Source organism: Mastigoproctus giganteus, chromosome 14 (assembly GCF_048544385.1).
Source record: "Mastigoproctus giganteus isolate SK-2022 chromosome 14, ASM4854438v1, whole genome shotgun sequence".
Lineage (NCBI taxonomy): Eukaryota > Metazoa > Arthropoda > Arachnida > Uropygi > Thelyphonidae > Mastigoproctus > Mastigoproctus giganteus.
Window position 1 is genome coordinate 53,784,741 of NC_143588.1, and position 14,530 is coordinate 53,799,270.

The 14,530-nt window shown below is 36.9% G+C and overlaps 1 protein-coding gene across 1 annotated transcript in view; it reads left to right on the top strand.

The window, feature by feature from the left end:
- Window positions 1-14,530, top strand: part of LOC150075139 (unconventional myosin-Ib-like) — a 317,137-nt gene that overhangs the window by 53,318 nt on the left and 249,289 nt on the right. The window contains exon 2 of the mRNA XM_090388377.1: window positions 2,607-2,672. Coding sequence (XP_090244503.1) covers window positions 2,607-2,672 — 66 coding nt within the window. The remainder of the gene's footprint in view (window positions 1-2,606; window positions 2,673-14,530) is intronic.

The window sequence follows — 14,530 nt, forward strand, 5'->3', positions numbered from 1 at the left end:
TCTCCTTTCTTCGTCTGTTGGGAATCTGAGATTTGAATGCAACTTTTCAAAATGTCTTTTTACATTGAATGTATGAGAGGTGACTTTCTCGTTACAAATAACACACAGAGTTGTTTTATTCTTTTCAATCACACCATATTTATCAAACCATTCTGTTTGATATAGTCTGGAGCTTGTACCGTTAGTTCATTTTTTTAACCACAGACATAGTTCAGGGCTACGCCTGCAAAAAATATATATAATATATATATTTTTATAACCTACATATATATTATATATGTAGGATGCAATCATTTTAGATGAACTTTTATAAACATAGGCCCACTTAATATACTTACATCGGTTATGTAGATGAGAAAATTTGACAATAGAAAAATTAAGTTATAATCAATTTATTATTAACACTTCTAGATGCGTGCGTCAAGTCTGCCTCTTTTTCCAACACTGCGAGAGTGCAAGCTAGTAACTTTGTACTAGCCCGATACATCTCCGTTCTTCAAACGACAAATCGTGCCAAGTTTATGTCACAATGTAATGAGTCACCCACATGCGTAGTTTAATACAATAGAACACTGTTTGTGGACGCGCGACGTCCACATTCCACTTGGATTTTTGTTATTTTTTATTTATATATTTTATTTTTATTTTTTTTTTCTTATAAATCTGACATTACATATTTATATTTTATAATTGTTTAATATTTTCGATTATCTTTTCTCTCTGTTATAATTAAAAAAAGTAGGCCAATATTACAATAAACGCGTGCGCATGGGTTACTTACAAAGCCTTCGTGGGTCAGTATCTGACCCACGTGTCATAGGTTCGCCACCACGGTTCTAGAATAATTTATAACCATGAAAATTTTGTCCTCATTCATTTTACTTTTCCCTCTCAGACCCTTAAACACCTCAATCAAGTCTTTTCTAAGGTATATGCAGCATACATATTCAAAGTCTTTCCTCATACGGACACCCTTTTGCCAATCTCACCAGGCAAGTTACCCATCTTGGGACCCTTTCAAGAAGCTCGATGTCTTTTTTTTTAGGTGTGATCTGCATATTTGAACACTGTATTCCATGTGGGGTCTAACAGTGGCCTTATATAGTGAGATTATGCATCCTTATTTCTACTAGCAAATGTTCGATAAATCATTGCTAGACACCATGTCTTTGCAATATGTCTAACCGTGTCATAACTCCCAAGTGCCTTTGTTCCACTACTGACTTTAGTTCACCTTCAAGTGTATAAGTTATTTTGGGGTTGCTGTTTACCAGATGTAAGACCTTGCATTTTGCTGAATTAAAACATAGCTGCCACTTTTCTGACCATCCCTGAAGTCTATTTAGGTCACTCTGAAGAAACTCTGCTTTGCAGTGATCATTAACTACTCTGCCTATCTTTTACATCATCTGCAAATTTAGACATTATGCCCTCTATCCCTTCATCTACTTCATTTAAGAAAATCAAAAATAACAGTGGTCCCAATACATCCTTGGGGAACCCCATTCCTTACATTAATCCAATCTGAAGAATAACCATTGAGCACAACCCTCTGCCTCCTGCACTGAAGCATCCTGCTGCTCATCTAAGGATTTTCCCTATGATTCCAACATGTTCCAGCTTATAAAGTAACCGCTTATGTAGGAGAGTCAAATTCTTTGCTGAAATCTAAATAAACAGTGTCAAAATTATTCCCTAAATCTAGCTCATAAGTGACCCTGTCAAAATAGCTAACCAGTTTCGTTAAACATGATTTTCCCTTTACAAACCATGCTGTGTATCCTTTTTTTTTTTTTTTTATGAAAACCCCAAACACGAAAGGTATCAAAACCTATGTAACCGAGTGGGCAGGAGCGGGGGTGCAGTAGCACACGCTCTTTAAGTAGACCGGGGTTTTCAAGCCCCTGACTGCTGAATACGGTCGATCTGCCAACCCACACTAGACCAGTGTGGCAGATTATGGTCTATTTCCCTCAGCATGAATTGTTGAGGAGGCTTCCATCCTGCAGTGGGTTGATAATGGCTGTGCTTTACTTTACTTTACTTTTTACCGTGCATGGGTTGAAGGAGAAGTATGGGGGGGAGAGGATGTGGGAAACTTTACTCTAGAGACTAAACATGGGTTTCACCACTTCAAGCCTCCAATAAGCAAAGCGGTGGTATTTCACCGGTTGATGAAAGTCATTTACCACTTAGAATTCCATTTCTATCTAAATGATCCTGAATTCCACCCTTGATCATTGGTTTTCCACCATTGATTTTCCCCTACTACTGAGTTAGACTGACCAGTCAGTAATTTCTCACTACACTCTTAGAACTGCCTTTAAGTAAGTAATTTAGTATTGTAATTCATTCACACACACACAACTGTGTGTGAATGAGTTACAATACTAAAATAACCTTATAGAGGGAAGTAGTTATGTAAGTCAGCTGCTACAGCACATTACACCATGGTCCTACATGCTTTGACATGCAGTGGGCTCAGTCTTGGAATTTAATTGACAAACCCTGTAGAACTAGAAATGTGATGTGTTATGTATATTTGTTGTTTTTACAGTCATTAAAGTGATAATCATATTTTTAGATTGTAATTTTGTATATTTCAGGCAAAAAGGCTAGGGAGAAGAAAATCTACTGGAATTATTGATATCTATGGTTTTGAAGTATTTGAGGTATGAACTTTGATTGTTAGTTCACTCAGGTTTTATAGTAGTATTTTATTGATTAGTAATTCTTCCATCTATTTCCCATAAAAGAGTGTAAGGTAAAGTCATATAAATTAGTGCAGCATAAGCCTCAGGCTTCCTTGCACCATATGGCTAATAATAATAATAAATAAGAAAACAGATATCAATGTATAATGAAGCATGTGATGGTGAAATACTAAAAACGAGGATGAAAATATAAGATAATTATGAATTAGCAATAATTTTTCTGTGAGAAAGGCTAAAATACAATGAAAGTACAGTATTTATGAATTGCTTATAGTATAATTAGATGATTACATAAAATAAACACACACAATATAGCACAGCAAGTGATGAAACCATGTTTTCTCTCCAAACAGAGCTCTGGTAACCCTGATCTCTTACATGATGTAGTATAAGTGATATCTTTCAAGTCTATTAGATCTTTTACATCATTCGCAAGTTGGCCGCTAGATATTCCATCAGACTGAAACTATTAGTAACTCCGAAACTATTAGTAACTCTTTAGGAAGCATCCATATCAGATAGTTTATATCTCTCTGCCAGCTAGTAACTGCATAATGCCTGAGATCAGGTATACAGAAGGTATTGTCAAGACCACATTATGTTAAGGGGCTGGGTATAACACCGATGAGCCAAAACATTATGACCAGTGAGTCGTTATGCAAATCGAAGCAACTGCAGGTGAACTATGGCACATGCACAGGTCGGGACACAGTATAAAAAACACTTCATACTGAGCTTCGTTAATCAGTGTTACTCTTGTTCTTCAGATGGGAAAGGCAGCGGACATAAGCAAGTTTGACAAAGGCCAAATTGTAATGGCTAGACAACTGGGTCAGAGCATATCAAAAATGGCACAGCTGGTGGGGATCTCAGTCAGCCGTGATTAGTACCTACCGAAAGTGGTCCTTGGAGGGAAAACCCACAAACCGCCGGCGAGGTGTTGGACAACCACGGCTCATCGACGTTTGAGGTGAGTGAAGGCTCTCCTGGATGGGAGAGCATCGAAACTAGACCTTGAGTGATTGGAAGAAGGTCATCAGGTTCAGTGAATCGTTTCCTGTTGCACCATGGCTGGGTACGTGTGCGTTGTTTACCTGGGAAAGTGATGGCTCCTGGATGCACCATGGGATGAAAACAAGCCGGTGGCAGCGGTGCATGCTTTGGGTGATGTTCTTCTGGGATACCCTGGGTCCAGTCATCCATGTGCTGGGCACTCTGTCTACAACCTACCTAAACATCATTGCTGACCAGGTACATTTTCATGGCAACGGTCTTCTCCTCTGGCGGTGCCATCTTTCAGCAGGATAATGCACCATGCCACACCGCCCGGATTGTTCGCGACTGGTTTGCAGAACGTGAGGAAGACTTCCAGGTATTGCCTTGGCCTCCAAATTCCCCAGACATCAATCCCATCGAGCATCTGTGGTTTGTGTTGGAGCAGCAACTCCGATCTGTGGCGTCTCAAACACAGACAGACCTTACAGGAGTTAAAAGATCTGTTGGTTACGTGTTGGTAGCAGATACCACAAGATACATTTAGAAATCTTGTAACATCCATGTCTTGCCAGGTACAAGCTGTTTTGGAGGACCAACATCATATTAGGTAGGTGGTCGTAATATTTTGGCTCATCGGTGTATGCAATGTGTGTACCACATCCAAAATTTTCATTGAGTCATACATATAACCCCCCCCCATTCAACTTTTATTTTATCTACTGAATGCATCATGAAAATTGAAATTAACAGAATTTACTTGTCTGCAAAAAAAATTTAGACTTCCTCATTCATTTCCCTAACATATGTGGTCTCAGTTTTACTTTCAGTGATGATCTCCATTTCCACTTACTATCTACCAAGCCCCTCTTAGTTTTTCTGAGTCTTAATTTTACTGGCCAACATGAATTTATCTCCACTAATTTATTCCTATTTGCGGTCTTTTGTGCATAATTTAAAAAATAATTCTTAGTGCGATGTGAAATAATAATTTCACATCGCATCACAATTTCTACATATACAGGTTTTTGTGTTTATCCATAATATGTGTATCTTACTAAATAGATAAGAAGATATGACACTGATCTATTGCAGCAGTTCCCAACTGGTGGTTCGCAAAACCCTGGGGGTTCACAAAAGTGTTCCGGGTGTTTGCAATAAAAATTTTGTAATGGCGTCTGCTTAGATTTGCATAGGTATATTATTGTAAACTACAAAATATAACTAATAATAAACAATAAAGTAAAATAAAATTAAATAAAAAGTAAAAATTGATAAAGAAAGAAACCATATCTCCCATAATTCCTTATAATTAGTTTACTATCTTACAGTATATCATGTTAAATAAAAATTTTTTTCATTCTCAAGGATCATTGTTATGTATAGGTACTTTTTTTCTTTAACTTAGTATCGTGAATGGGTTGAAAAGTTGAAAGAAAATACTTGTTGACATTAAACGTGAAAGTCTGTAGATTATAATTTTTAGGAAATATATATGTAGGAAGGTTGTTCCAGAAAACAGAAGTTGATTGAATAAATGAGGAAGAAAAAAAGTTGGTTCTGTGAGTTTGAACTTGGACAGCAAAATGATGTTGACTGGTTGTCAACAGGAATTACAGAAGCCAATTCAGAAGAACAGTGCCATGCAAGTATCTATAGAAAAGGCATGCAACAGAAACAAAGTCTATGAGACAGAGAGTGGAGAGACTCTGTTGGAGATGAGACATCAATTAGCCTAACTGCCCTCTTTTGAATGGAATCTAGAAGCCTGAGAGAGGTTTTGGGGGCACTGCCCCAGATGTGGGAACAATATTCCATGGTAGGGTGGATTTGCAATTTCTACAGAGTCAACAACTGTTTGGAAGAAAAGTAATATTGAGAGCGAAAGAAAAACCCAGTTTATTAGATGCAGAGCAAGCAATATTTGTAATGGTTTTTTTTATTTGTTAGCGCATCAGCTTCTGTGGCCATAATGCACCTACCTCCCAAATTTTTTGCATTTACTCTGATCAAAGCCCGAGGCAGGATTCGAACCCGTGACCTTCGGGTTGCCAAGCAGGCACTTTACCCACCCAGTTAGCCCGGTCGGTATTTGTAATGTGCTTTATGCCAAGAGAGATTACAAGTCAGGGTAATCCCCAAGATCTTGCATAGAAATCGGAACATCATCGAAGATAAGCATAGGAACAGAAGAATCTTTTTTGCGAGATATAAAACAGGACTGAGTTTTAGAAGGATTGAAATTAAGTTATCTTTGCCCCACTGGAGAATTATCTAGAAATCAGCATTTAAGGACTTGGCAGTGGATACTTGAGAAGTTGAAACTGTTTGAGCAGGGCAAGGTTTCTCAAACTAGAAGGTGAAATGCAATGTGCTATTGTCAGCAAAACTATGGATAGGATTTTCGGTCAATGGAAGAAGGTCATTAATATACAAGAGGAAAAGAGTGGGAGAAATAACTGAACCTTGGGGAATACCAGCATTAGTGGACAAGTTAGAAGACAGAGAACCAGAGAGAAAACTGGAAACCCCATTACAAAGAACAGCTGGCAAATCATAGGATGGAAGCTTATTTAAAAGACCTTTATGCCAAACACGAACAAAAGCCTTTGAAATGTCAAGAGAAATGGCTTGAGTTTTGCCAAACTTTTCCATTGAATTTGTCTATAGATGGGTAACATAAGCCAGAATATCACCAGTGGAATGACACTGACGGAATCCATACTGGCAATCGTTGATCAGATGAAAGAATTCCAGATAGTTTTAAGAGTTGGCGGTTAATTGATTTCTCCATTTCTCTGGAAAGAGTAGAAGTAATTGCAATGGGACGATAATTGGATGGAAGGGATTTGTCACCCTTTTTAGGAACTGGCTGGATATGAGCAAATTTCCAAGCAGAAGAAAAAACACTTTTGGAATAAGAAAGTGAAAAAAGACAACATAAAACAGGAGTAAGCTCAGTGATAAACTCCACTTGTTCTCAGTTTAGAGAACAAGTGGAGAAATACCATCAGGACCTGGAGTTTTCTTAGCATCAAATTCATCAAAATCCTTCTGACATCCTTTTGACGGAAGCCCACAGGAGGCATTGACTGGAGTGTGCTGGGAATGGTTTGAGGTGATTTACCAAGATCATCAATACATGAGTTGGAAGAAAAATAGGATGCCAGCAGGTCAGCTTTATCTTTGTCTGATGTGGCAACAGAACCATCTGGTTTTGTCAGAGTTGGACAAAAATTGTGGCCAATAACTTTGGCAAGAGACCAGAATGCTCAGCTAGCATTTGGACTAAAAGCAAGTTTTCAACTCTTAGCCTGTTTGAAATCTAGTTTGGACTTATTAATAACTGCTTTACAAAGTATAAATAATACTTAATAATAATTTTTATTATTATGCAATGTCACTTATAAAAACATAGTACTGGAAATATTTTATAATAAAAATTCAGAAATATTATATGATTTCAGAGAATATAGGCTTACTGGTTCGCATTAAAAATATTACATTGAAAGGGATTTGTGAGTCAAAAAAGGTTGGGAACTGCTGATCTATTGTATTACCAGAAAATAATAGTGTGTGTGCTGCATACAAGACACAAACAATATGCAGTAGATATGCAAATAAACTGTCTGCCTCCCACCTCCCTCTCTTTTAGTAACAGAAAGACATTCATAGAGTGAGTACATGTACAGTTTATCTGCATATCTGCTGCATATTGTTTGTGTCTTCTATGTTTTACTTATCATTGTATTGTTAGAATATTTAAGCAGATGCAAAGAAAGTGTGTGAATCACTGTGAAAATTACTGCTACCTGTACGGACAGTTGAGAATAAAAACTCAGAGAAAGAAAATCTACAGTTTTGCTAAATGTTATTATGCATATTCTTTTTGGTTTGGTTCAAGATTGATACTGTATTACCTGTGCCACAAATCTGAAGTTATGGTTAACTGGGAAAATTAAAAGTATGCCCTTTGCTGTTTCTTATGGTGGTGAGATAAATATGTGTACCTTACTACATAGGCAACGACACTGATTATTCCTATTTTTACATGACAAAAATGTCAGGGATGTTCAGAAATATCAAGTCTGGCACAGATATCCTAACATATCTTTTGCAGTAAAGCCTCTTCCACATAAGGAACACCTTACCCTTACCAGATCCTCCAAAATCGTGGGATAAAGGAAGCAGTGATGAATAAAGCAAGGATTATTGCATTGCAGACTTTGCTGGACCATCCACTTCAACAGATTTGTGCTATCAACCAAAAAGTTGTAGCATGCCTCACTTAATTAAGCAAGAAGAGTTGAATGGCATAGTTTGTGATTTAAATTTATCTAAAGATCAGAGCAAGCAGAACTCTTTGGCTCTAGGTTATAACTGTGGAAGTTACTTGAAGTAGGAACTGAAATTACAGTATGTCGAAAATGCCACAAAGCATTTTCAAAATATTTTGTTATGGAAGATGGTACATGCTTTTGTAAAGATATTACAAATGTAAAGACAAATTAACACATGACGCAGAAGCCTATGATAGATACAAGTTGATATGCAACCAAGTTACAAAGGAGGTTAGGCAGGCGAAGGCAGATTACGAGAAATCCTTGGCAAGGGATGCAAAGAAAAACAGCAAAGAGTTCTTTACTTATGTAAACTCTAGAAGGAAGGGGATGAATCAGATTGGTCCACTTGATATTGATGGGTCAACTGTTGATGATCCTGCTCAGGTAGCTAACAAACTAAATGATTATTTTGCATCAACATTCACACATGAGGAGTTATTCAGCAAGGGGAATGCCAGAGGTGTATTCAACTCTAGCAGTAAGCTACAGAATCTTGAAATAACTAGGAGTAAAGTGGAGGAGAAACTGTTGAAGATAAACACAAGAAAGGCACCCGGGGTGGATGGGATCTATCCAGTTATATTAAAGGAGGCAGCAAAGGAAGTAAGCAAACCCTTAGCCATAATTATGAGAGCTTCCTTGGACTCAGGGGAGGTACCCATAGATTGGAAATGTGCAAATGTGACCCCAATTCACAAAGGAGGATCAAAGGCTGACACAAGTAATTATAGACCTGTGAGCTTAACTTCTGTTCCAGGAAAATTAATGGAGGCACTGGTTAAAGAAGCACTGCAGGATCATTTAGACAAGACTTCAGTTATAGCTCAGACACAGCATGGTTTTGTTAAGGGGAAGTCTTGCCTGACCAACTTGATTGGATACTATGATGCAGTCACAAAAGAACTGGATGCAGGGAATAACTTTGATATTATATACTTGGATCTTAGAAAGGCTTTTGATACTGTTGCACATGGAAGACTGCTACACAAATTGGAGCAGTGGGACATTGGAGGCAAATTGCTGCTATGGATAAAGGGGTGGTTGAGGGGGAGAAGACAGAGAGTGGTAATCAATGGACACTGCTCATCGTGGACTAATGTTATTAGTGGAGTCCCTCAGGGCTCAGTGTTGGGTCCATTATTGTTTTCTGTATTTATAAATGATATTGATGATGGTATATCAAGCTTAATGTCCAAGTTTGCAGATGATACAAAGGTTGGCAGGGTTGTCAAGGACACTACTGACACTATGCTGCTGCAACAGGATCTGGAAAGGTTGAGCAGATGGGCTGAGAGGTGGCAAATGAAGTTTAACATTGACAAATGTAAAGTACTACACATGGGAAAAAGCAACCCCAGAGCAACGTATCAACTCTGTGGTACTACACTGACAGTGGTAGAGAATGAAAGGGACTTGGGGGTGATTGTGCAGGCAGATATGAAGTTCTCTGAGCAGTGCAGACGGGCTGCAAGAGTAGCTCATGGAGTATTGTCAATGATATACAGGAATTTTTCCAGCAGGGATAAGGAGGTGATTATTCCATTGTATAAGGCAATGGTCAGGCCACACCTAGAGTACTGTATACAGGTCTGGAGGCCTCATTTCAAGAAGGATGTAGAGCTGCTGGAACGAGTACAGAGAAGGGCAACAAGATTAGTGAATGTAACAAAGGGGTGCTCTTACGAAGAAAGGCTTAAGTTTTGCAAATTACAGTGTCTGGAGACTAGGCACCAGCGAGGTGATCTGATAGAGGTGTATAAAGCTTTGAATGGTTTAAGCATGCTCAATGCTGATGGGATTCTTTCTCTAGCTCAGAAAAATCACCTGAGAGGGCATAAATTCAAATTGAGGAAAGACAGATGTAGGATAGACGTGCGGAAATTTGCCTTTAGCCAGCGGGTGGTTGGTTGGTGGAACAGACTGCCATCCCTTGTGGTGGAGGTTGATAGCCTAAATAAGTTTAAGGCTCAGCTGGACAGGTATTTTGAACGAACAGAGGGGTGAAGTGGAAGTGGGTTTTTTTTTTTTTGGCTGATGCTGCATAAGCTTGCTTTCTTGCATCAAATGCCTCTACTAATGCTAATGCTAATATTAGTGGTATTTTGAACAAACCAGGCATTGAACACAATCCTAATGAATGGTGTATATTTATTAATGCCTCAAAACTCTCTGAGCAGCAAACTTTTCTAAGGCTAAGGAAATAGAACGTACATAGTAAATTATATGTTTGACCATATAATATTGGTGTAAATACACCATAGTTTACCCATAAATTTAACTACATAAGTAGTGTAACGGCATCATTCGATTATATCTCATATTGTGGCTACGTTCACAGCGAGATACTAGGTATTGCACTACTTTGAATAAATAATGCTTCTCTAGTAGAGGAGACTAATGTTATTTATTCTCAGTGGGCACCACTACCCAGACACATTTCAGGGTTTGTTGGCTCACTCATCGGTGGGCGGGCGGGTACCCAGATAATGCAGACATGCCATCATGGTTGTGAAGTTAATTCCACAATATGAGAGATGCTAAATGGTGAAGATAATGATAATATTTTGAAGACTAAATGCACAAGGCATAATATGCTGTGGGTTGAGATTAACTATATAATATTGGTGTAAATACGCCATAATTTATCCATAAATTTAACTATATAAGTAATGTAACTATGGTGTATTTACACCAGTATTATATAGTTAATCTCAACCAATAACATATTATGCCTTGTGCATTTAGTCTTCAAAAAATTATGTTTGAGTAAAGTATTTTAAAATGAGTAAGACTCATTTGGTGTGTTAGCATATACACGTAATGTGCCTTAGCATATACACCTAATTTGTCAAGAAATCTTTGACAGTAGTCTGAACACTCTTACTGGTGTAACTCAATTAGTAACACTTCTCTCTGTTTGCTTTTTTTTTTTTTTTTTTTAGTTGGTTCTCTGATCTGAGCAACCTGGGAGCGGGATTGCTGGCACTCACCAATATTGCACTACTTCCGGTGGTTGTGGGATTTGTGCATTACAGCACTCACAGAGAATATTAGACCCTAAACTGGCTCTAGGTTGTCAGGTTTTCCTTAAAAAAAAAAAAAAAAAAAAAAAAAAAGAGGAAGATTTTTGTCGATAAAATTAGTTTTAAAAAATACAAGAAAATTCAAATTGTCTGATAATTTAATTATACTTATTTTGACATTTTGCCCTTTGTAACAATTGTTTATCCTGTTTTACATACCAAAGGAATTCTTTACATGTAAAAGAGAAATTTGTTGCAATCTGCAACTCTGCCTCAATTAAATCTCAGTGACTTCTGTTTCTGACATCTGCTCACTTCAGTTTCAATAACAAAAACACCCTTTCTACTACAGCATTTGAGCCAGGAATACTTACAAATATCCTACTATTCTAGTGATATTGGGTACATTGTTTTTAGGAACTGTGGAAAAAAAAAATCAAGCCACTTGTGCACAACGCTTCATGTATGCTTAACACTTTCCAGCAACTTCAACCTATTCTCACAAAACTCTTCATACAACTCATCCAGATTTACACATTCTTGGAGCTGAAAAATATCAATTGCCATTTCAAAATCTTAATTCTTAATTTCTTCTTAATTTCTTCTGTTTCCAGAGAAAAGTTTATTAACTTAGAACACTTATTTTTCTCACCAAAGGCAGTTTTTTTCTAGGTATTGCAATAGATTTGAATAAAAATCACAACATTCATCAACAATCTTTTTCTGTTTGCATTGGGGTAACTTTTTCAAAAATTGTTTTGCGGAATATCCGAAGTATTGATCCTGGATTCTTTGATTTATTTTATTTCTGATAATTGTCATTGATTTGTATGAATCCGTAATACTCAAGTCAATTTCTCAAGAATTTTAGTAGTAACATCTAGCAATTCTCCAACATTGACAAAAAAGTTAAAAACCACTTGCAATTTTATTTCTGAATCTGTATCCTCACTCTGAAATAATTTGGAGAAAAATTTGGGGCAATTCATCAATACTTTGGAAATAGCTCTTAATAGCAGGCCAGTTTTGAAGTAATCTTTTGACAGCTGGTGTTAAGGACAACTATCTCATTGGTACTTGGCGTACCAACTCATACCAGTCCAGTTCCACAAAGTCAAAAAATGATTCTAAGTTTTTTCCTTCTTTTAGCTGATACAGAAAAAAATTGTAAGTTTTCAGTACAATGTTTTCTATATCTACTTCAAAACTGTCACAGGCATATTTCATGGCATTATGCAATATATGGTTAGCACAATTAGCTTTAACAATATCGGCATTACTTGCCCTTAACAACTAAAAAACAGTGATATTTTCCAAAATTTACATTTGCATTATCAGCACTGTACACAGAAATATATTTTGGGTTAAGGTGAAAAGCCTCAAGCTTTTCTAACAACATTTCAGATATAGAAATAGCTGTTTCATCAGCCCTTTCAACAAAACCTAACAATTTATTTTCTATACCTTTAGTAGGATCAAAATATCTAATGCATATGGGGGAAAAGCTTTCTGTTGCCCTTGTTTGAAGCATCTGTAGCAACACAAAAGAAACGGCTGTATTTAGTTGGATCATTAAGAATGTCCACAAAGTCTTATACACATTTAGGAGCTAGAAAATTTTTAACTAATAGTTCTGATTTTGTTCTTCCACAACACAATTTTGTTGCAATATCAGAATCATGGAATAAGGATGATGCTAGTTCATTACCACAGTCCAAACTATTATAACTATGATTATGTTTCACATTGTGGTATATTAACCCTAGTTCACATGCTGTCACACTACTATATTTTGTTTTTTTTTTAAAAACTAACAAAATAGCTTGATAACTTGTTTACACAGACATTTCCCTTTTCTTTTTGCTGATGCCCTTTGTATTGTGCATGCTGCTTAACGTCGAATTGACCACCATGACTGATAGAGAAATTCTTGTTGCACAATTTGCAATAGGCATGATCCTCTGAAGAAGCTGGAGCCACATATGCAAAAGTTTCTTCCCACTTCTTTAAGTAAACTTACTTATACTGCAATTTCTTCTTTTTCTTGGGAGGACTAATGGGCTGTGATACTTTACTCATTCTATCAAAAATTACTCAATGGAAATCTAAAAATAATAATAAATAAAAAAATTTAATAGTAAAAGTTGCACAAATATCAAATATTGTCTGTCAGCTTAACAATGTATTTCAAATATTTCAAATTAAATTACAGTATATAATAATTTGTCAATCTTACCTCATCAACAAATAATCGAAAACCCACATCTCTCTCTCCTAAGATCTTGCTCTCAATTTTAGAAAGAACTATTAAGAAGAAATAATGTGCACAATGTATATTAAATTTCTATAAAGTTCAATATTCCTTACTATAACTTAATAACAACTTCACATTTCAACACGTGATAAACTATATTGCATCCTTCTCCCACACTATGGACAATGAAAGTGAAAGAACAATATGTTCCGTGACTTCTTCCACCTTTCTCATGGTAGGCAACTGTTGAAAAAAACCTTATTGCCAACAGTTTTTGAATAGTTGCAGTGTCATCTGATGGTTGTGTTAGCAACCAACTTTTAACTATATTTACTGGAACGTTTAAACATGATTTTCATCGTAAAAATAAAAAAAAAGGAAGAAACCTACTTACAGGAAAATTAAAAACGTAAACAGTAAAATCAACCAAAAAAACATAAAGCTTACAGGAAAAACGTAGGACCTGGCAACCCTACTTGGCTCCTCGTGCCTAGGGATGGGCACCAGGCAGCAGCTGGCCAGGGTTGGCTGCACCCTTGTGGCAAAGTAACCTGACACTGACCTGACACTAACCACACACACACACACGCGCACACACACACACACACACACACACACACACACACACACACACACACACACACACACACACTAATACTTTTATCAGGCCTGTTTCACAGAGATTCTGTACCATCACAGATGAACTAGGTGGAGATGGGCTTATGCCTAGGAGCCACCCTGATAAAAGGCCCCACACACACACACACACACACACACACACCCCTACTGTGCCATTGTCTTCACCATGTCTGTCCATCCTTCTGTCCGCCAGCAAATAATAAGTCAACTCCTAGCAGATCGATTTTCATTAAATTTTAATTTGGCTCATTTAGAAAAAGTTGTTGAGCCACCTCAAATTTTATTAAAATGAGACTAATAGAAATCCTGCAATTATTATTTATATTTGTTCCATCCGCATGTAATAACTCGACTCCCAATAGACATGAAATTTTATATTCGTGCCTTTTAGAAAAGATTGTTAAGTCATCCCAAATTTGTTAAAAATTAAACCAATAGGAATATGACCATCATTGTTTAATTTTTCATATGTTGTTGTTGTTGTTTTGGTTTTTAGGAGCATTAGCAACTAAGGCCATATTGCTCCGGGATATGCGGTGGTCATTCCCTGACCTTTCCGAATCT